General features: G+C 32.3%; 1 protein-coding gene across 1 annotated transcript in view; it reads right to left on the reverse strand.

Annotated features, from left to right (window-relative positions):
* The window catches only part of LOC120341293 (FRAS1-related extracellular matrix protein 1-like), a 34054-nt gene that overhangs the window by 4717 nt on the left and 4747 nt on the right, over positions 1-24590 (reverse strand). Inside the window, exons 4-37 of the mRNA XM_078117537.1 lie at positions 24096-24244; positions 23729-23860; positions 23534-23645; positions 22316-22480; positions 21831-21950; positions 21325-21462; positions 20868-21040; positions 20283-20376; positions 18815-18985; positions 16850-17019; positions 15933-16163; positions 15001-15172; positions 14300-14511; positions 13746-13885; positions 13091-13239; positions 12266-12398; positions 11541-11756; positions 10840-11054; positions 9965-10108; positions 9117-9202; positions 8516-8690; positions 8312-8395; positions 7948-8059; positions 7089-7198; positions 6538-6672; positions 6109-6273; positions 5461-5713; positions 4984-5193; positions 4242-4355; positions 3258-3388; positions 2449-2609; positions 1717-1922; positions 995-1177; positions 296-430 (exon numbers count right to left, since the gene is read on the reverse strand). Of these exons, the coding sequence (XP_077973663.1) occupies positions 296-430; positions 995-1177; positions 1717-1922; positions 2449-2609; positions 3258-3388; positions 4242-4355; positions 4984-5193; positions 5461-5713; positions 6109-6273; positions 6538-6672; positions 7089-7198; positions 7948-8059; positions 8312-8395; positions 8516-8690; positions 9117-9202; positions 9965-10108; positions 10840-11054; positions 11541-11756; positions 12266-12398; positions 13091-13239; positions 13746-13885; positions 14300-14511; positions 15001-15172; positions 15933-16163; positions 16850-17019; positions 18815-18985; positions 20283-20376; positions 20868-21040; positions 21325-21462; positions 21831-21950; positions 22316-22480; positions 23534-23645; positions 23729-23860; positions 24096-24244 (5296 nt within the window). The remainder of the gene's footprint in view (positions 1-295; positions 431-994; positions 1178-1716; positions 1923-2448; positions 2610-3257; positions 3389-4241; positions 4356-4983; positions 5194-5460; positions 5714-6108; positions 6274-6537; positions 6673-7088; positions 7199-7947; positions 8060-8311; positions 8396-8515; positions 8691-9116; positions 9203-9964; positions 10109-10839; positions 11055-11540; positions 11757-12265; positions 12399-13090; positions 13240-13745; positions 13886-14299; positions 14512-15000; positions 15173-15932; positions 16164-16849; positions 17020-18814; positions 18986-20282; positions 20377-20867; positions 21041-21324; positions 21463-21830; positions 21951-22315; positions 22481-23533; positions 23646-23728; positions 23861-24095; positions 24245-24590) is intronic.

Consider the following 24590-nt stretch of genomic DNA (forward strand, 5'->3'; position numbering starts at 1 on the left):
TAACCTGATATATTATCGAAAAGACTTTCCAACTAATGTTACCGAAGATCGATTCTACAGATGAGCAATTGCGTGAAAAACAGGGTGGTTCATATAACCAAAGGTTGGTTACTGCTTTCTTCACCATTAAGTCCATCCACCCAAAACAATTGACTGGTAAATGGGAGATGAGACAAGAGTCGTGGCATCCTTTGGTTAAGCCGTTTTATCTGTTTCCCCTTCCTGGGGATGAACATTGGAATCCTATCTTAATTTATGTATAATTTACTCTTTGCAACATTTCAACTAAACTCACATGGTTCATCTTTAACAGGTTTCTTGGATTTCTTTTTATTTCGTTTCTTGGAATTCCTTCTTCGTTTCTTAGATTTCCTTTTTCTATTCTTGGATTTTTTGTTCTTTTTCTTTGAGGATGATTTTCTCGGTTTTGCTGTATGAAAAGAAAATCATCAAAAACAAGCATGTATTAAACTTCTCGAAAGTAGTGAAAAAAAATTAATTTTTTTTTAATTAAATGGAATTTTGACGAGACCAGAAATGGACGCAATGACCTAGTGATTCGAATTAATTCACCAAATAATAACCAACGTTAGTTTCTAATCAGTCAGAAATAAAATAAACAAGTTTCATCATAGCTCCTTGGCAGACTTAAGAGGGTCCCAACAAGAAATAATACCAATCATTTTAAATAAAATTATAAAGTAATATGGTGCGTTTTTATCAATGATAGAATTCGAAAAATAAATGTGTTTGTATTTTAGATAGAATAGAACTATGTTTATTCATTGGGATTTGTAACTGTTTGTTTTTAATTTTATAGAGAAGTTGAATGCAAAATAAAATGCATTCCTAAAAAAGTGCGGCCCATATCTGATGGTGGGTCCACAAACAAAGTACTTTGCCCACCTTTACTCCAGATGGCTGAACAAGTGGAGTATGCCATACAGAAATGACTGCAAATAACTAATTATGACATTGAAAAATGGAAACTGACCTATTGTTGTTGAATTCTGGTTACACTTCCTAATTCTTGCATCTAATATCGTAACTGTGACTTCTTTACTTAGTGGCTCCAATACAGAATCAACAGGTGAATGCAGGACGATTTTGAATTTCTCTTTTCTTTCACGAACTCTGTCGTCAACTACTCGGAAAGTCCACGCTTTCGATCTAACATCTTGAATAAAATTTTAGTTCATTAGGTTGATCGAAACAATTTTAGTTGCTATATTATTGATTGGAAGTTAATGATAAATATGTATTTATGTTTCGCATTTTTATCTTCAAATAGGGCTTTAAACGAGCAAAGAAATAAAGGTATGAACTACTATATATACATGGAAGAATTTTTTTTAGTTCAGTTTCCCACACATTAAGTAAGGGGGCAGAATAGAATTGAAACATATTACATATTAGAAACATAAAAATTGTTCGAAAAATAGAAAAGAGATTTTGGCGCTCCAGAAGTATGTGTGCCAATATGGAGGGAACTTATTTTGTTTGCCTACAAAGTTGTGTGAAGGGACTTTTTCCCATGAGCAGGGGGCTATTCACTTGGCTAACAGAGACAGACCCCGAATTCGTAATGGGAATAAAATAAGGAGAATTGGTACAAAATTATTGCCCAACCCTAACCTGGTACACACACTACAGGAGTACCAAAATTTTTAGATAATTTATGCATTCCAGTAATACTAATTTTAAATATTTACTCACGTGAGTCAAATTGAACTTGTTTTGCAGTACTTGGAACAAAATCGTAGTATGCACCATCGGAATTAATATTGATAGTTTTAACTCCGATAAATGATGATAATAAAACTTCGCCGTATCTTCTTATCGTAATGTTCGCATCATTTACTCCTTCACAAACTGTCAATTCTTTCTCTACTAATTCGATTCTGCTCCATGACATTGAAAATCTGTATATACATTGGAATATAGGTAAAATTAATGTTGTTTTAGGAAAGTGGAAAAAAGTGGATAAAAAGTTGGACCAAAAAAGTAGACTCCCGTACAGATTATATACACAAATTTCTAGATGAAGTTTTTTTTTTCATTCCAAAACAACAAATTCCATTACGAAAAATTTAGCATTTGTAAGCTTTCTTAGTGTAGCTTAGTATAGGCAGCATTAGACTGAACTGTGTTTGCATCGCAGGTTACACATCGTGAGTTAAAATCCCACACCCACCATCTCATCCAGGGTGTATTGGCATGTATAGGGTCCCCCCCTCAAAAAAATACCAGAACTGGATATTAACTGCAACTTGAATATCTCTCGAGTGACCTGGGTTCTGTTTTTGGGAGTCAGTCACCCTTCTCACCCTGTAACCTATCCAATATATTCCATCAAGCGGGGGAAGATGGACATGGGGTTGAACTAGAAAACTTTATCAAGTTCTGGATGTTGCTTATAAATAAGACAAAAATAAGAATTGAATTTACCTAGTTCCCATTAGAACATTTCCCCAATCATCTTGAATGTCGAATACAAAACTATCATTTGTAACGTTCAATTTTCCATCAATCATGTACAACACTTTCCTAGCAGATACTTCTCCCATGGTGAATTCCGACACATTCATCAATTTTGAGTTTTCACCAAGCTAAGAAATATTTATTTATAATTTGAAAAAATAAACAATGATTTGTATAATAATAATATCATATGTAATATATATAACTTTCAATTCGCAAAGATATTATACAGGACATCCATAGGACATCTGATTACATTGTAAGAAAAAGAGGGATAGTGGGATTTCATATTTAGGAAGAGGAAAGTCATCAAACGACCTAATGACAATCTTGCCATGCCCACTAACTTTTTTGTGTGTGCCAGCTAGATGTCTAAAGTTGGTGATAGGGCCCACCATCAAAAAATGTTGCACACCCCAGTTCTAGTCATCTCAATATTACAGTAGCTCCCTATATACCAGCATCTATTTTAGAGATTAATGTTGAGGAGGCTCGAAATAAAGACTCAACTCAAATTATACTCGGGCTACAATTCATCAAAACCCTAAGTGACTCAAGTCATCTCAATGGAATGACTCAGACTCATCATTAAATAACCACCAGTGAGATGTAACTCATTACTTAACTTGATTTTGAAACTTGAATGATCTGTAACTCAACGCTGGCTCAGAGCTAACAACATGTAAAAAGTTGTATAAAAATCATATTCTAAATGTATGTTACAGAAGACTGCAAATAACAAATTCATATACAATAATGTTGAAATAATAACCTACCTTCTGTATCATCCCATATAGAGGAGGTTCGGTAACTGAAAATAGAATTTCTTCATCATGATCTGATCTCAGACCATCAGAAACAGCCAAATATCGAGCGCTTATAAAAACTGCATATCGTGAAGAACTGCCTGTTAAAAGTCAACCAAACAATATTGTTAAATAATAGTTATGGATGTGCAAATGATTTTGCGGGCATGATGGTGTAGTGGCTAAAGCCTTATACGGTACTTAACAATGTTGGCATATCAGACTACGCAGGTTCAAATCCTATTCCACAGGGGTTCAAATCCGATCCCCGCAACCCCACTGTGGGTGTAATAAATTGGTCAAGCCTATTGTCAAATATCAGTTGCTTGGTAGCAGAATGAATAGGAATCGATAAATTCATTTCACCTTTCTACCTTATTTACTTTTTGTTACGCTGCGTCTGTCTCTATTGTTATGTAACTATACTTGTTGGAATATCCCGAGCTGTATTTTATTAACCTGCTGAATCGAGTTTAGCAAACATGAGTGATTTTTCTAGCATTTCAAACAAAAATCGGGCAGAGGTGAGAAAGAAGAGTTGACGTCTTGCTTTTATTGCTTGGATCTGCTAAAATGGCAAACGAAAAGGTTGGGAACCGCTGGGATAACCAATTCATTTATTACACCCTGGATTAGATGATTGGCATAGGAATTAAATCTAACATGGAATTTTTGACCCAAACTTCATCATATTTTTCAAACAAAAATTTGGTTTGTCTGTTGATAATGCTTAGTCAACTTCAGGATTTTTAATTTTTTTCCTAAATTTTAACTTCAATTATCACCATTATAATCCGGAAATTCTGATCTCTACCTCAATCGGATTTGAAAATAAGAATCTGACTATGACTCCAATATCAGTAAATCTATGCAAAACTATGACACAATAGAATCAATCAAATTTTTGAACACTTTAAAAAAGTTACATCAAAACAAACAAAGTAACAGTCTTACCATATGGATATGGATTAATGGAACGTGTTGGAATATTGTAGGTAACTGATGGAGGTGTGTCGTCAATCTGTTCAACTTTTATATTGAAAACCGATGGTTCAAGCGTTAATACATCTAAACATGATGAAAGGAAATTTAATAGGGATATAGAAAGTTAATCTCGAAATTGAGTATGCAAATTTGGTATTGATGTTCTTCTGAGCATTGACTTCCTTATTTTCTTTTGTAATATTGGCTAATCAACAAGATATTAAAACTGATGTAATACTTAAAGTTTTAGCACGAACACTTTTTTCAATCAGTCAGATTTTCAGAATAGTTGTGAACATTAGCTCTTTTTTGTGGTTTTATTGTTAGTTTTTAGTCATGTTTTAGAATTTTAGGTATAAATCGAACTCGATTTAGCTATGATAAACTAGGCTATAATTAGTTGTTCGTACTTTCAAATATTTATAAATTTGTGAGCATCAAATCGTGGAAAACAGTTTTAAATTAAACATCGAAAATCTTGCAAGTTAAGTATCGAAAAAATTATCCTGAGGTCAAAGGTTATGGACAGGTATGTATGGCCATTAAAATTTTCATTATAAATCTGATAATTTTGACTACTTTTCAAAAAATTTTTGACTGTGACCTAATTTCTCAAATCAAATTTTAACATTATTTTATGTAAAAATATTTTTGGCTGTAAAACATGTTAGCTACTGGCAGATTCAGTGTAGTTTCATAAAAACAACCTTACCATCAACCATGTATCCCTCATGTACACCATCAGTAACAATGAACGAAAATCTATCAATTTCACTCATGTCGCCATTGTTCTCGTACATGAGGTCAGAATTTTGAAGTTGTAGCTGAGTTACTTCAAATGTTCCATTGCTTGATAGGGTTTCACCATTCAAGATAAGATTCCCATGCTCAGGAAACGATGTAATAACGATTCGAACGCGATCTAAATTACATAATATTTATTCACAGCAAAACGTGATGTAATTGACTAGTAGTGTCTATGTGAAAGTTTCTTAAATTGCCCCATGGGGTCACCGAAATGAAAGTTTGGAAATTTATGATGTCATAATAATTTTTAGTAGTTTAGACAGAGTGAATTACAGTGTTGTCATATTAGATTTCCGGCCATGTTCCTTTCGGCCAGTGGCTATGCCAAACAGTTACATGTTATGAGTCTTGTTCAGAGCAAAATTAAAAAAAAAAGGCCTACTTTTTGGTGTATCGTTATCAGAAATCAAAATCGTCATTATATTGATAGTAACTGAAGATCCTCTGAATACAGTCAAGTATGAATTTTCATTTCTATTCACTCTTGCTGCAAAAAGAACTAAAAGGGGCAACATATCGTCCACAGTTTCAATTTGTACAGTCACAACCGCTTCTTTTGTATTAATACCATTACTGGCTGCGACTGTAAATGAATCAAGTACGGAATCATCCAAGCTCATGTGACGATAAACAATCTGAAAAAAAAAGAAAATTTGAAAGTTTTGAGAATTTCTCGAAATGGGGCTAAAGTTTCAAATAAGCATCATATAACAAAAATTAAACCTATATAAATAAAGTGCACTATACGACGCTCCCGAAGTATGTGAACCAAGATGGCAAACATCGAAACGTAGTATGTGTACCAAGTTAGGGTTGAGCTATAATTTTATTTCAATTTTCTATTTTAGTTCTGTTACGAGTTCGGGGACTAGCCAAGTGACTCTCATAGTATTTATATCTGAAATTACGGCCTAACCCTGACCTGGTACACATAATACGTTCCGGTGTCCGCTATCCTGGTTCACATATTTCGCGAATACCCACTATACCATAAACACCAAAACAGGACCTTCAAAATTATTAAAAATACCTTTCGAGCCATCAAATCTAATTGTGTAAACAATTTGATCGGAGTATAAAAATCACTGATATGTTCAACCTGTCCCAACATTGGATCTGATATAATTTCATAGCTTATGTCTTCAGGTCGATCGAACCCATCTTTTGCACTCAATATATCAGTCGTAATATAAAACTGTAAATGAAAATAGAATAGCATCTTATAATGTACAGTGAAAACAGATTCTCACATTGGTACTTGATTTTGTTTGCTTTGATATATTATGTAGTCATGGATTCATCAATGATAAAATATTCAATCGGTCTTTCCTTTCTCCCTAAATGAATTTGAAAATCCTACATATCAGGCCATTTCATTTCTACTGAAATAAATATATATATATAATGATATTGTTCTGAACAATAAGAATCCAGTAATTTAAAGAAATGATTCTGTTACCCTATTTCCTTCATCCACTGTGGCAGGATTAGTAACAACATGAACAGTACTTTTTTCTTTATGTTTGATTGTGATTTCAAAATTTTGTCGTTTTGTTGTCCAAGAACCATCAGTAACAGAAAAACGGAATGAATCCTGTATGTAAAAATTAGAAAAAAAATATCTTTTGTCTCACAAGGAGATATATATCTAAGAGCTGATTTTTAATGTCAAAAAATTGACTTATGTAAGCTGTCTTTATTTGCTTGTTAACAATTCTTTATCAACTTACCATAATGCTTTCAAGTTCCTATAAAAAATTATGTGTTCAATTATTATCATTAGAATGCTCAATTTTCGGCTCCAAGTCAGCGCGGCTCAAACTCCGAAGAGTTTGAAAATTTGACTCCACTATCACATGTCAAACTCTGATTCTGGTTCCACAGCCCTCATTTGTGTACACCATAACCTTTTCTATTTCTAGCAAGTTCATGTTATTGCATATTGATAATCCATTTTTATTTGAAAGCATGTTTAGATACATTATTCATAAATTTGATTTGATTACTTACTCTGCCTTTTGTTGAGAAGACATTAGAATGTACATATTGAACCCAGTTATTCGAAACATCTTCCTCGGTAAAGGAATCACCAACTTGAAGATTAGTCCATTCATCTGTGGCTAAATATGTAATATAAAAAGAATAAAACTATCATAATTTGTAAGGTCAGCTGTTTAAATGGTCTGATCATATAGCACACCATGACATTTTATGTGATTACGAGTCTAGGTCGATTAAAGGAATATCGGAACAGAAACCATTTAATCCATCCAGATACATGCAGTTTTTTTTATAAGATGCTTATTAATGTATTTTGCCCTTAACAGGGCTCTGTCTAAGGAATGTGTGTAAAAAGCTACTATTCTTGTAAGGTTTTGGTTCAGCATTGCCTACCCAATTTATTACAACCTTGGTGAAGTGGTGGCCAAGGGATTTGGACCCAATGCTATGACAATGCATAAAGTTTAATGATTTCACCGCCCACGATTATGGATTGTATTACTGAGGTATATCATCACTACGCAGTACGGTGGCAAACTACGCAAACTACTCGGCAAAGTAGATTTCAGCAAATCATCCGACACAAAAATTATCCTTGATAGAATTCCAAACTGTGAACCTACATATTGAGCATTGCAACAACAAGTGCATTCTAATCGCTGTCGAAAATGGTCCTTGTAACAGTGTCGGGTAACGGTTTCTAACCTCTGGTCAAGTCAAATCACAGGTCATACTAGTCTGAGTCATTTTATTTAGATGACCTGAGCCCGCCCGGAGATGAGCCAATGACTTGAGCCTGCCAAACATTACCTTATGATCTAACCTAATCTGCCATATTGACGTGAATATTATCATTTAAAAATATTACCTGGTGTTCTCACTTGAAGTTTTCCTTGGGTTGGAATAGAATGCAAAATATAAAATAATTCTGTTTTTGATGAATCGGCATCAGTTGAATACAGAACGACATTGCTTAAAACCTGTTTATTTGAAGATTTTAATTAAAGATATGTTTGCATATTCAAACTCAAGTTAGAAGTGCTGACTAATAAAGAAGAACCTCAATCAGATGAAACGTTACATAAATAAATTTGTGTTATTGTGCAGCAAAGTCCTTGAATCATACATGATGAATAATACTTGCAAATATGATCATTGACTAACATTATAGTATATAAATAGTCGTGAACAGACAGAATCACTACATATTTTATAAAATAAATTTGTCATACTTCTGTGTCGCCAAGTTCCAAAGTCAATCCTTTGTTTGTTACAATCGCTGGTTTTTCATCATTGACAAGAACAACATTCACTCCCTACAAAGAAAGCAAAATTATTAAATTAATTTTAAGTAACTAAAGTAGAATTATTTAAAATTAGTCTACGTCATGTCCAATGACAGAAAATTTATTATAAAAAAATTTAAATTTATTTACCATTTCTTTCATGAGTACATTTTTTCCATCACTAACTTTTAGTTGAAAATTGTCGTTAGCAGTTTCTGATCCATCATGTACGTATGCTGGTTGAATTCTATGGTTAGACCAGTCATTCAAAGAAAATTCTGAAACATGTTCCATTTCATTCATCAAACTGTTTTTGTTTGCGGCTCTAAATGTTGAATATATTGGTAAAGATTATATTTTAAATGATTTGAAATTGACGTTTTTAAAAATTTCGATTTTTATAGTTAGTTATGTATTGTGGAAGCTATGAAACGTTATCTCAAAAATATTGTGCCCCACTTGTCCCCTTTTTTTGCACACTTTTCCCTCTGTTTTGATATAGGGCTAGGTATATACGGTGGAGCAAATGATTAAATTAAGCATATGAAGTTAGATTTGTGCTATGTTCTAGATTAGGTATAGATCGATATAATAATAATATTAGGTTCTGAATAGATATAATACTTTGGGATTTTTATATGAAGTAAGATTTATTTATACAAGATTTATTCCAATGCTCTGAAGTTTGGTATACGTTACAGTAATTTTTGCCTGACATAATATCACATTGAAAGAATTTAAACATTAAAACCTTTTACTTGATCTTTTTGCTCTCTGCAGTTCCATTTCATCTATTAACATACCATGGTTTGGCGGGGATTCAACAGATATCATTACCTGAAATAGTAGAAGATAAAATTTTAAATTTTATCAACTTTGAACAAATAAAGGAAATAATATATGAGAAGTGTCGCATATTGAGAGTTCAGAGAAATCTGAAGAAGAATGTTTAGAAAAATGAAAAAAGCAAGACAAGTTTTTTTTCCAACCAGTAAAAATTCAAAAAACATGCAAAAAATGAGGAATAGATGATATTTGCATTACTGGAGAAGGGAAGTCGCGGGGAACCAATACTGGTTACCAAGCAGCGACACTCGAGTATATATTTTCGATTTTCAAACTGTAACTTTTCATTGAAATACCTTGATGAATATTGCTTAAAACTAAGATTAAATACCAGCTTAAAAAGCATTCAATTTTTGTTATATTTCCAGATAAAATTGCTTTTTGAAATTTCAACATTTGCCCTTTTTCTCAACAACTTCTACATATGGGAGTAATATTGTGAAGGTTGCATGACATTTTGTAACAACAATATCTCGCCGTATATGAATCAATCTGTTGTTATGAACAAATTTATAGCAACGAATATGCGAAAAAGCGCCCAAGCACTCCTTCTTCCCAGTCTTAAAATGCCATTATGACATCACATTATAACATCACAGATTATTACTCCTGATTATTGGCCACTCTCACCAAAATCCTACATTTCTGTTTTAACACTAACAACTCGAATATAAAATATTACAAAATATGAAACTTTGTTATTTAACACAATTTTGAATTTCAATTAAATTAAAAATTATGGTACACCCAAACCTCATCTGCTGGGATATCCAGATCCACAATAGTTAAAACAGATTCAGACAGTGAGTACATGCCGCCTTCACCACAAGAAAAATTACTGACTCGAACTTCTGGTAGCTCATCATTGGTTGGAACAATGGCAATTAGAAATGGTATCTAGGAAACATTGATTCAGAAATTTAAAATTTTGCATTTAGTGTTTCTACACCAATTTGTGAAGTACAAAAAATGTTGGTGCAAAACTGAAAATATGTGAAAGGAATAAATCCATATAGGGATATAGGTCTAGTTGGAATACAAGGTAAGCTTATCAAATGAATGTTCAAGATTTATGAATGGATTTGAATAATTGAGCAGCGTCTATTAAATGATTGCTGCAAATTACTTCAGCCGAGTTTTTCAGCTAATATTGATTTTTTTGATGCGGAAAATTAATAATCCATGGCCGGTAATAACATCTGAATTTCATGTTCTAATAATTGCATTCGACATAAACAAGCAATTACGTTTATTTGTAAAATCCCAAGGAATACAATTTATTTAAGTAGAATAGAATATTCATTGAACATATATGGCAATGATTAGATTAAACTTCATTATGACCCAGAATATATTCTTGGCGGTAAATTTAATAGGACTTGTTTAAAACTGACAATAGATAAAATGGCAAAATACATGAAAAACCAACTATGCATAGGCACGCAATCTTTTTATGATTTACAATATCTGAAATAGCTTTAAGAAAACATTTTTATCTGGCAATAAAATCTTAAAACAAAATTTGTTTTTGTTAGTCTTTAATTATAATATTGATAATTTTGTTATTAAATCTACAAGTAAATTATTAACAAACAACATTATTAGCTTTTAAAACATTAATATTAGACCTCTGCGGACTGATGTTTTCCATCTGAAACATGAACTAAAAACGTATCAGCTGTTGGTTCAATTCCTCGATGTTTTGATTGAACATAAAATATATTGCCAGATTGAAGTTTCTGTAAAGTGAATGAGGTAACTGGAACACTGATTTGTTTTTCATAACCTTCCCTCGGTGTATTGTCTTCTATTCTGCCAAATTCAGGTGGAGAAATTTTGAAAACTGTGAAATACGAAAAAAGTTAAAATGAATGAGTGAAAAGTGAAAAATATTCGTTTTATTCTGCTTTATTTGACATTTTAAAATTCAGTGCTGAATTAAGTTTTATTCAGGAAACATGGACAAAATAACAAAATATGATTTTTGATAGTTATGAAGAAGGAGAGAGGAAAGTTTAGATTACACAGCTTAATCACAAGTTAAGGAATGCAAGCCTTATCTCATCCTGATATCAATCTATGTTCGGTATGGAAATATCTAACCAAATAATTGTTAGATGCCAGAGGAATCCATAACATAACAGCGGTTATGTAAACCATGCTCAAATGATAACACAATCATACACAAAATTATAAGTATACAAACAAATAGAGAATAATCACCAGTGTGTTGGCGAGCATGTTACAAACGTTCAGAAAAAGGGTATCGACCGACCAAAAGTTGTTTATTGCTCAATATATATCTGAACTTATATTAATATTATCTCACCTAAATTTTCTTGTGGTGTGTCCAAATCATTCGCCCATAAGTGCTCTGGCGTAAGTTCATGTCTTCCTCCCTCATCACAGTTAAAAATTGCACTCCCAAGGATAATATTTGGAGGTCTATCATCAACAGGATATATTGTTATATTCAGGTCTAGTGTCTCCATAGGGCCGTCTTCATACAGATCATCACCGGTATATAGGCTCTCAAGTGAGTCCTCTGAATTGATATAAACCAACTGATTTAAGAGCAATAAAATTGCACAGATATGAAGGCGAAAACAGAATACTTGATTTTGTAATAACAAAGTTTATGCAGGGGAAAAGATAGTCATTCTTAGTATTTAAACTTTGAAGCTGAAATGTAAAATTCAAAAAACTAAAGATAGAAACAGCTGAAAATAAAATGAATGATATGGATACAAAGTTCAAATGACGTATATGGATGCTACTATGTTAGTAAAATTGCAGCCAAATGATAAAAAAATCATAATAAATTTACATGATTTATTCCGATTTTATAAGCTTGACCTTAAATGAAAAATAAAAAACAATAATCACTATTTAATTGATACAAATACGAGTAAATACCTGTTTATCATTCTATTGGCAATTCATTAAGGATAAAATATAGACATAGATTTGAAGTATGAAAGAACAAGGATACAGTATCTGAAAATAATTTGCAACATTTTTAAAGAACACTATTTTTATGATAACAATACCAACCATAGTTCATATCCTTGTCAAACACAATAAATGAAACGATATCATGAGTAGGTGTGTAGCCAATCTCAATTCCATTGTGTTGATATTTTACTCTGTTCTCAATAACATCTTGTTGAGTAAAAGAAACAGATTCCTACAATGAATAAAAATGGATTTCAAATATTTAGGAAGTTACATAGAAAACACTCTAGTTATCTATGGGGATATTAATCATATTGAATTTAAAACTGGATGCAGATTTAATAATATATAGGCTTTTTAATGCAATGATTCGAAATTGGATAACAATTTTAACATCATAAATATTGGGTATTGTTTTCATGAAATAATTAAGAAAAAAATAACTAAATCTCAGATCCTCCACCATTTTACCAATTGCAAATTGGCAATGTCCTAAACCAATTCAGTAACTTCAGATCATATTCGAGTATTATTCAAAATTTAACTTTCAAGGTTCAAAGGTGAAAGACGTCATGCAAAGAGCTATCTGATTTCGTCACAGTGACATGAATATTTTAAACTACATAAATTGACTTGAGCGCCATAACATGAGTCGCCTACATCAATTTTGCTATATGTTTTTAAAACTGTGTTATAAAAATTAGTTTACACAATTAAACCAAGAAAGAGGATTGAATCTTGAGTTTAAATAAATACATCCAATATTATATTATAAATATTATTCTAGCACAGAATAAAGAATAAAGAAAAAACAAATTTGCAATATATTTTACAGGGAGCATATTTTAAGTATAAAATTATATGAGCATAAAATAACAACAAAATTAAGCATTCATGACAAATATAACATATTCAATTACAAACCTCTTCATCAACAAGAACTTCGCCAAATTGCGGTAAACCAGCTATTTGAAATATAAGTTTTTGATCATCAGTATCAAGATCAGTTGCACGAAGATGATTAGATGTAATGATGGCAGAACCACTTTCATTTACACGTAACTTGGTCGATTCTGACAAAAAAATGCAAGTGTTTAAAAGTTATAAATAATGTATTAATAAACTTAATTTTTTATATTAATACAAATACACTTTTTAATTTAATATCGATATACCAGTAGGGAAAACTCAAGAAAGAAGTAACATAGCACAGGATAGGATTTTCCTATTCGTTCTAGAGAAGAGGAGAATTGATAAGATGGCAAATTATGGCTTCTTATCCAGTCCAGGTCAGATATTTGAACAGTTAACCAGCCAACTGAATATTCAGTCTATGGTGGTGAATGACATCATAAACATGGATGCATATATGACCTTGTATCCAGAAGTTACATTTGAAACAATGAAACCTGGTATCATTTTAAATATCAGAATAATTTATAATAACTACAGTTGGACGAGGAAAGTAAAACACTCAAAAATAAAGAGATATAAAAATGAAGATTTTTGAAAACCATCCTCCACCTATACGGAAAAGTTTTTCACTAATTGGACAAAAATAATTGACTGTAAAACTCACGTCCAAATACTGGCCGTTCATCATCCACAGGTAGAATTGTAATGTCAACAACAGCAGGTGTTGAATTCTGAAATCCATCAGTTGCAATCAGCTCAAATGTATCAGTAAAAGCCTCTTGTCCATTGTGAGTATATAAAATCCTTAAGAGAAAATTTAGGAAATATCAAGTATTTAGATGTGAAACAATAATAAATATGCCAAATTAATTGGTAAAGTTTATTTCAAGGTCTATAATAATGAAACTTTAATCTAAATTTGTATGATAGTCTAATATCATATTTAATATCATGCTAAAATGCAAGTAATCTGACAGCAAAAACTAGTTATGAGATTTTAATTATGCCACCTGGTCTGATTTTTATAACCTATTTTAGACTCTCGCTTCAAACTGATTGCTTTGGACTGGGGATAAGAATGTGAAGTCAGAGCTAGGCATGTTTTCACTGAAGTCAAAGCCGTATTTCAAAACTGCACTGGATCTTATTGAACCTGGGCATGAATGTTAATCAACATTCAGACAGATATATTCAAACAAAAAAATATATTATCTGTACCCAAATTCATCAATATCAGGATATGTAAAGGTATCTCCAACTGTCATCATCTTTCCATATTTTTCAACAAATCCATTCTTGGGAGATCTGTTCAGAATAAATTTCAGTTGGTTTATTTCCGTATCAACATCTTTTAATTGAATGCTTCTGACAGATAAAACAACTGTCCCTCCTTCCTGGACTTTTAGCTTCTTCACTGACAATGTTGGTGACTGAAGATAAAACAAAAATAAATTAACCCTGTCACTTCTGTAAGCAAGTATCATCAGTGACTGCTAGAGTGCCTGACTACCAGGGATGTGGAGTGTTATTGGGAGTTCGGAGTTTAGCGTTCCCAATTGATTCACAGCTGGAGTCGTATTTTTGAAATGTAAACTTCGTATGGTGATAAACCAAATGGAAATTGCTCAACAGACACCCAAAGCAAGCATATGCAAAAGCCATTATTACTGGTTTATGTTATACTGTTTATTAGTCATTTTAGCAAACTAAGTGCAAAATATTGACATATGGATAAGTTCATGTAAGCTGCCAATAAAAAGTTGACTCATTGAATTACATGCACTAAGATGGTTAAGATTTTAAAACTTGTATGCACTAAAAGTAACAATGTGATAGGATTATTGAAAAACGTTTTGGCATCAACATTTTTTTTCAAGTCAAATTTTCTAAAACACATTAAAAATTGAAAAACATCTTACCTGATTATCAACCGGCAAAACAGTAATAAAAAATTGTTCTCCAGTGAGAGTTGTTCCATGTTCATCAGTTACTGAATATTCAAAATGAACATCCATAGGAGACAAACCAATATCTTGCATTGGTGGCATATAAACCACTTTATTATGATTCACTGCATGTTGTGAGAACATTCTAAAAAAGGAGATTAAAGTAAAGAAGAGCATTGGGGAGGCTCAAGTCATTGACTAGACTCGAGTCGAACTTGATTCATTATTCATAAATGACCCGAAGCAACTCAAGTGATTCAAATGGAATGACCTGGTGTTGTCATCAAGTTAAAACTAATTGCTTAGTGAATAGATAGACTTCAGACTCGAACTCGACTTGAGTCTCGGATGACCTGTTACTCGAATTGATTTGTGACTCGGGGTCGAGAGACAGCCAGACATAGAAATAGACTGAACTTATTTGCTGAATCTTCAATGTGTTTGGTATGATATACTGATACTAGAATTTTAGAATCAATTGATCTTCAAATTAGTTTCAAGAAAGAAATGAAAGTTCTTCAGTACTTACCATGTTGAATAATTTCATTGATATCTCATTTTTGAAACAGCCTATATCAAACGTAAACTTTTGTACATTATTTATTTGAGGGGCAATGTTTTTATTATAGTCAATGTGTTGAGCATCTTACTGAGTGCATAGTTGATAGCGAGGGGTGCGGATTCTATGGGTGATGATTATGTAGAAGAGAACTGTTGGACTCTTAACTTCCGCATCGGTATTCACATAACTACTTTATATTAGCATTATTTTCATATGAAAATTGGATCAAAGTTTAGAAAGATTCAAATGTAAGGTGGTGAATATCTGACGCCATACTCCTATGATTCTATTCTAGACATAGAGATTGATCACTGTTACAAATATAACAAAATAACATACATACTTCAGTTTGGGTACAGAAGGTGCTTTCATGAGCATTATCATATCATCAGCATAAAACAAATGACCAGCATCAGTTTTATTATTATGTTCATTGTTATTATCTAAGGCAGATAACAATTCAACTTCAGTAGTAAGAATATATTTGATCTCTGAATTTAGATTTTCCTCATCAATGTAAGACAACATCTCTGGGGTGATGAATGCAACATCTGTTTCATTTATTGTTAGAGATCTGTTGAAAAGAAGTTATAATTCAGAACAGACAGGGGTGGGCAATTGTTTCGGTGGGATTCAAGGGATTTGCAGATTTGCATAAAACCCTTCTAGGAATATCAGAATAGTTAGAACTAAAACTACAGGACACAGAACTAAACTGAGGATTATTTTTTTTTGTTATAAATAGAATAGAAGCCAAAGGTCAAAACAATATTTCAGAATTTTAATATCGAAGTCGGAACTTCTAACAAAATCAAAGAACATTAGGATTTTTTGTGATCAAAATTTGAATTTTAAAGTTCAGTGCTTGAGTCAAAATTTCCATCAGCCTGGAGTGAGAAGCCAAACTCAGAGTCAAAATATCCAAGTCAGCCTAGAGTGGAGCCAAGTCAGTTTCTATCCATAGCACGGTTTTCAACTCTACAACAGGGGCATAGCCAGGAATTTTTAATTTGAGAGATTCCAAAATTGTTAATTGCCAGGTTAAACTGTCACAACTAGCTGGTCCAGCTTGAGGTCGGAAAATGTGGGGTTGGAAAAAGTCTTTGAGGGCCTGATAAGCATTTCAAGCCATGAAAATCTGCTAGGTATGATACAGAAAATGCTTTAAATTTTACATTTAAAAATTGGGGTCCAACCCACAACCCCCCCTGCTCTAAAATGTGGATTCTTCCAGTAAGTGTATCATTTGTAAGAGCAAACCTTGTAATACCGGGGACGGGTTTTGGTGGTTGATCATCTACCGGTGTGATTTTCACAGACACGGTTTGGGTTGGTGAAATATTTGGATAAGGTTTATGACTGTCCATAAGAACAAAATCAAATGAATCGTCAAATGCCTCATCTCCCATATGTTTGTAATAGATATTTCCCTAAAAAAGAAAAGTAATTTATTTCAAATTAAAAATTTATTCATTTGCATTTCTTTTTCAATGGTCATTGACACTGAGTACAAGGCAGCTAATGTCTAGCGATATGTAGAGAGCTAATATTTTTGTGAGAACTAAAATTTTTCTGACTCAGCATTGCCTACCTAATTTATTCCTGCTTGGGTGAGGTGGTGGGCATGAGATTTGAACCTGTAATGGGTAATCTGTGATGTCAGATATGCTTGAATAGACTCATATTTCGATATAATTCAGGACATGGCATACAACATTGGAATATATTAAATTGGGCATGCTACTAGGTATGGGCAGTGTAAAATAATTTACAATACTAAAATATTCAAGAATACTTAAATCGAATCCAGAATACCGAATCCTATTCTATTTGTAGTTACCGTTATTGAAATGATGGGAATTCCCCACCACATTGCACAACTAAAATTTAAAAAAGCAGAATCGTCGCCTAAGGGTAATTTTATTTGAGAGCAAACAGGCATTACTCACAATAAAATTTAAGAATTTTAACAACATTTTTTTGTCGAATCATGTTATCGTCTCCTTCTGGAATCGAATACTTTGGGATTTGAATACTCTGGTTTTGGTATTCCAAATTGTCCATCCCTACATTCTACACTGACCCAAAAAAATTTCGGCTTATAGTGACCCCATACCTGACAGTGACAACTTGTCAAGAGACTTGTTCAAAGTGTAAGTAAAAATACTCCAAATTGAAAAGTTAAAAACATTCAGAAAAGCTGAAACAAATTTGATTCGCTCAAAGCAAGGTCAGGCGCACTCAATCAGAAATTGCACTATAGTAAATTACAATCATCGCAAAACTTAAAGCAATTCATATTAATATGATCATAAATAATCCCTCTGAATAGCATAAAAAATTTCACATTAACAAATTCTTACACTATGAGTTTATTTTTTTTCATTCGTATCTTAGCCATTCTCAATATAACTATATATACAAAATACTTGAAAAGATGGTAAACCACACGCAAATACTATCATGTTACAAAAATGACGCAATGCAAACTGAGTCAAGAGGTGTAGCTATCGTGGTATATTTTGTAAACAAACCTTTTCAACCATAACAAGATAGAATCTCACATCTATTTTTAGTTAGTATATGTCTCTTACAGAACTTTAGGTACTCCTGAAGTATGCGCACTAAGATGTCGCATAACTTGAACCCTAACCTGGTACACAGTCTGAGTTCAACTTGTGCGCCATCTTGGTGCGCATACTTTAGGAGGTCCGAACTTTATGCTATTGAATTGGAATTGAAAATTGAATTTGTCAAATTCGAAAATCAGGAACTTTTTAGTATTTATGCTGTACAAACCAGTATTGGGAAGAATCAAGTCAGCCACCTTTACAAAAATTCGAAAAATGGTGTTGAGTGGTGGAAAAAAACATTCGGTGAAATATGGTTGAAATAGCCCACAACTCAGGCTCAACTCAAATTGTAAAACAAAATGGTTGTGACTCGACTTGACTTAGGACTCAAAATCCAAAATTTGCTGATATCCACAGAGGCAGTTGAATTTTACCCCTCTTTTAAGTGTTGGTTAGTCTCCAAAGTTCCCAAATACAGAGTCGCAAATAAAGTCGACTCACAAGTCATCTGAGTCTTGACTCAGATTCGAATCTGAAGTCCAGGCAATCACTGAGTTATATCTTGAGTCAACTCTAGTCACTCAGATACTTTGATATATGATGACTCAAGTCGAGTCAATAACTCTGCCTCTTTCCACATTTATATTCATACCTCATTGAGATCTTTTTGATCAAACTTCTGTACTTCCCATCCAGCTCTTTCTCCTTGACGTATTTTCATAATCTGACCAGCTTTTGGTGGACTGGTGATATTAAACTTGATATAGTCAGAACTGGAATCTTGATCATATGCTTCCAACATGAAATGATAAATGCTGATAATCTATTAATAGATGTGAAAACTGGTGATAATATATTATATATAAACTAGATTTTATACAGACATAATGCGTTCTTTTTTAGGCAATATTTATTTTATAGACACCATGGAATAGTATAATTGGTTAGCATATTGCCATTGACAACATTATGGTTTGTTACCTTTATTCAAGCCCTGGTTAATCAATATAATAATTCGAGCCCAATTTCTTACCTTACCCATAGTGTTGGAAATTGTTTAGGACCTACTATAAAGATCACAATAATTAGACATCTTAGTGTTAGCAATGTTTCGGGCGTTAGTGATTGTTCATAGCGATCTTGCATAGAACATCTTGCAATGCACGAGGTGTCATTAATGTAATCCATGAATGTTGTTCATTGTTAAAAACTTCAAAATAGTTTATATTTATTTCATAGATATTTGCATTCACAAATAGAATCAACATTTATTCATCAATTTAGAAAATTGGTGCCCAATTTATGACACAAATATCATATTAAAACATACTGCCTTTCAAAAAATATTAGACAGCTGGGCATACAGCCTCAAACAAACATAAACTACTTAGGTTATTTGCAGAATGGTCATTATGTATCTCTGATCATGATATCAGACCTAACAAACTAAACATGTAATTCCCCATATTATCTCCGGGACAAGAAAATGCGATTCCTGACCAACATTGATCCGATAACAATGTTCAATGACTGATAAAAACTTTTCAGCGAGACTAATTAATATTATTATAACAGTTAAATTTACATGACTTTTTTTACAGTGAGTGTCAGTGTCCATTCAACAAACAGTGATTAAGTGCTAAAATAACACAGACAAGGACACAGGTGGATAAGATGTCCTATTTAAAATTGAAAATAAGTGAATACTATATTGATTGATTTTGCTTGAATTTACCTAATAACCATATTGCAAAGTCAAAACTACAGTCATAAAATACAGTCACAGCAGTCATAAAATGTATGTCAACAACAAAAAGGGCTGCACCTAGACCACTGCAACTTATGCGGCCAGAGTGGACAGCATGCTAATTCTGGGTGTAAGTTGAAGTTAAATTTAGGCAATATAAATTTTAATCATGTATAGGTCAGAATGTTTATTTAGTATATGCAAGATTCGTAAAGTAAAACAACTTTAGTCATAATTTTGTATATGTTGCATAAAAAATGTTGTAAGTGGTATCGAATACAATCAAAACGATGTTAATGTAAATATTGCCAATCCATATTGAACTGATTTGATTACAATTACTAATTGATTACAATTACAAAAACTTATTTACCTGGCCTTCTGCCACTTCAAATACAATATTGTTTACAAGAACAGGAGGAGAATCATCTTTTGGTAAAATTTCAACTGGCAACTTGAATCTTGTGCTGAAAAATACCAGTATACGATATAATGAAATTGTGTTAGCTGATATCAACTTATATTCCTTCCAAAGATAACATTTATATAAATCTCACAGTAACAGTGTTTGCTTTTTATCAGTACTCTTCCCCACCTTCAATTGAAGACCTGGGTTCTTACACTGAGCTAAGGTGTAAATAAAATTCAATCCATTTTAGACCTTTCAGAATAATAACATATTTATATTAGTTTTGCAGATTTGCTCGGAGAGTTTTCAAGATGCAAGTGACGTAGTGGGTAAAATATTGGACTTAAATATGTTGGGATTGCAGCTGCAGGACAGAAGTAGCATGTTCAAATTTCGTTTTTCCCATCATCCAGGTTGTAATAAATTGGGTGAATGTGGTCGAACCAAAATATTCTGACCCTTTCAAAAATAAGAACCCTTTGTACAGCTTTGTTTTGAGTGACAAGCCTGAAAAATCATGTTTTCAAAATACAAACACATGAAATATACCTATGAAATCCATCGGAAACTTGAAACATGATGTAATCACGAGTTGTATCGGAATCATCATGTTTGTAAATAACTTTGTTACTTTCAATATCAGACCAGGAAAATGAATAACCTGGTTTATTATCAACATATAATCTACCATGCTGTAATCCTCCTGCAAGTGTGATTCTAACCTGGAAAAATATTTAATCATGTTTCGTAGGTGCAAAGACGTCACTTGCATTTGCAAAAAATAGAATTATGAAAAATAAAGATATTTTTTTTCTTTCAGTATTAAAACAGCCATATTGGTTTTATTCTGCACTCGAAAAAAATGCATACCTTATATTATTTATCTAATCTATCAATGATAATTTTGTCATAAATCCACAAGTTCTAGTTTTCATACTTCTTCGTCATACTTGAAAAGTTCAATGAAGAAGTATCAAAATCTAGTAACTACATAACAGTTACTCACAGAGCTTATTGAATCACTGTCCATAATTTGCAAACAATCTTTGTTAATACATCTTGATTGTCCTTCCAACATAGTAAGACCCATGTTCCAAGATATTCTTGGGGCTGTTGTGTGTGATACTCGAACAGAAAGCATAACCTATTAATTTAATTAGAATTATTAGTATATAAGCAACAAAACAAAAATTTAAAAACATTTGATATATTAAATGGCTAGTCAAAAACTTTTTCAGTCAAATGGGCATTGAATTCACAAGCACAAATTTTCTTGCATTCTAGCATTCTTGCATGGTATCTTTTCATGAAAACTGACCATTTTGCTGGTGTTGCATACAAATAAAAAGACAAAAATCAATTGAACTCTATTATTTTGTTCTTATTAAACCATACATTTTAGAAATTTTCAACCTTTTTACCACCGATAATACAAGTTTCTAATTGATTTATATCATGACGACAATGTAACATGACTATCCCTTCAAATGCAATGAAAACAACTATTCTAACCTGTATGATTTGACTGACACCAAATTGACTGTCATACACTCTGAACTCGACAATGAAAGTTTCTCGTTCTGAGAAACTGGTATTTGGAGGTTGATAAGCAATCTTTAGAGCACCAATATCCTGTCAGAGTAAAATTAAGTATAAAATCAACTGTGAACAAATTTAAATAATATACGGTAAGTGAAATAGTAAATCAGAGAAATATACACATACTGGATTCGGATTTAACATGTTGATGAATTAAAAAATACTTTCTTATTTATTTTCTTTTATTCTTTTATAGTTTGAGATTACTTTTTTGAGCAAACTCGTGATACAAGAAGCTTCAATTTTCAACAAAATAGCTGGGATTTTCAAGATCAATTATTATACCCCGAATTTTGGTAATCTGGAATAAATAACATTAAAAATGTGATGCAAAATTTATGGTGTTACTTAAAACAGCATATCCAAACATGAACTTTGTTTAAATATTATAAATTTACTTTTTGATAAAAAGATTCCACAGGTTTTGATTCATCATTTAGATGTGTGATGAAACCTTTTTTCGGAGGTCTGGTTATGTTGAATATCAATTTGTCATTATCTGTCTCTAAGTCCGAGGCTGACATTGTCATTGAAAGTATGTTGGTTGTAACAAATTGATCAACCTGTGAATGTAAAGATAAAAATTTTAAAATTAAAAAAATTGGAAAACCAAATTTTCACATTTTTCAATGATTGAGAAATTGAATGTGATTTATCTTGGTAACCATGGGCGGCAAAATTTATTTCAGAAAAGTTGAAAGTGGATGTTATTATATGTATGCAATTTAGAACAAAATTAGCTTATGCAACAATTGTAGTACAAAGTCTCCCTTAGGCAAAATAGATATTTTATAACATGACAATTTCAATTTTTCGATTTCAAAGAATATTGAGTGAAATGAAGGATTTTCACATTTTTGAATAATTGTTATCTTATCTTATTGTCTTGGTAACTACACATGTGGGCGGGGAAAATTACTGCACAAAAGTTAAGTTCGTTGAAATATGTATGTCTGTGGAAGTTTGACCTTGGTCAGACGAAACGTCATAGAAATATATTAGTGTTAGTGTGCAGCAGGACTATTTATTGAATTATTCAGCTATGTAATACTTACCGTACAATAAATATGGCCCTCCAGGCAAAATTTAATGTTTTTTATACAAAATTAGATTTAACAATTGGCACATTGTGCTAAGCGACAACAACACACTTGCAATCGCACTGTGTGAGTTGGCAAGTTTGAATTTTGTGGGTGATATGTACCTATGTATGAGAGGGTGACCGTACATTTGAACCCACGTACATTTGAACCCATGCGTATATCCACGGGTTCAATCTATATGCAGGTGCTAAAACCTATAGGTTAGGGTTAGTATGGGTTTAACTATCCGTGAAACAAAAAAAATTTCATAGGTGCAATAGCATACAGGTGCAATTGTCATGGGTTCAAATGTACGTGGGTTCAAATGTAATGGAACCGTATGAGAGGATTTCTGAACCTTCATCTCAGTAGAATGGTTCAAATAACTACAAGTTAGCCAGTTATGGCTTCCTCAACCATGCAACCCATGTATCTGAGACAAAGTTCTGGTTAACTATTTCCATACCTGGCATGGTCTGGTTACCAACATCTTTCCTGTGATAAATATAAAAATCTCATTGTAAATTGACTAACCTCTAAAATATTTATGTTACTGTAGCTTGGCCTGGGTACTTCATTTGGGAATGCACCACTTATTCTCACAGGAAGCCAATGTTGTTCTTGTTTCAAAACGTAACGAGATCGCCTGGAAAGAAATATTCAAATTGCAGTAAATTTAAGTTGGCTGTTTCAAGGAATTTTGTCACCAAAGCCAAAAATTAAACTTACTTGTCTGTGATTGTAACAAGCAGAGGAATGTAGTCAACATCAGGAGTAGGTGGAACTAAATGTTGATAACGAATTTCCTTCAGTAAGAAATCATCACAATCTGAAATAATTACACCAGTCGGTTCATATTCCCTGAATAAAACAAAAATAGTATTTTTTTCACACGCTTAATATTAACTGATTTGATCTGATATTTTGTCAAGTTCTAAACATGGGCAGATGAGAAGTAAAAGTGTTTTATATGATATTCTTCGATATTTGCAATGCAATTTGAAACTATTTAGCCTCAATGTTTTGCCAAGAACAGTCTGGTAGTTAAGAGTTATCCAATTTCTGCATAAAACTAAATGTATAAGTTTTGAAGTACCTATTTTCTTTTGGTTGTTTTGCCTTGACGACTAATTGTCCCATTTGCGGAAAATTGTATTTTGTTGTTTCGATTCGAATTTGACATTTTGTGTTGAACATTCGATCGTAGTTGAACTGTAGAATGTCTTTATTAATAGTATTTGACACCTAAAATGAATAAACCATAATTTAGTTTTCTACATAATGTGATAAACGTCTAAAATATGATCTGAACCAATAATGCAGATTATTCATTGTGAGAACCATTGCCAATAGTGATGAAAACAGCTTTATTTCCCGATTTAAATTTACAAATATCCTATTTGAAATACTTTCATTAGAATAAAGAAATATAAAAAAAAAATTATATTAGTCTGCCAGGTTGCAAGTCCTATAAAATGTGCAAAAATACGCAATATGGGAACATTTATTTTTGTTAAAAATAGATATTTTGAGTAAGTGGTATTTTCTTGGTTTGATAAGATGTGAAATAACTAGAAATACAGAAATGAAG

The sequence above is a fragment of the Styela clava genome, chromosome 1 (genome assembly GCF_964204865.1).
Source record: "Styela clava chromosome 1, kaStyClav1.hap1.2, whole genome shotgun sequence".
Classification (NCBI taxonomy): domain Eukaryota; kingdom Metazoa; phylum Chordata; class Ascidiacea; order Stolidobranchia; family Styelidae; genus Styela; species Styela clava.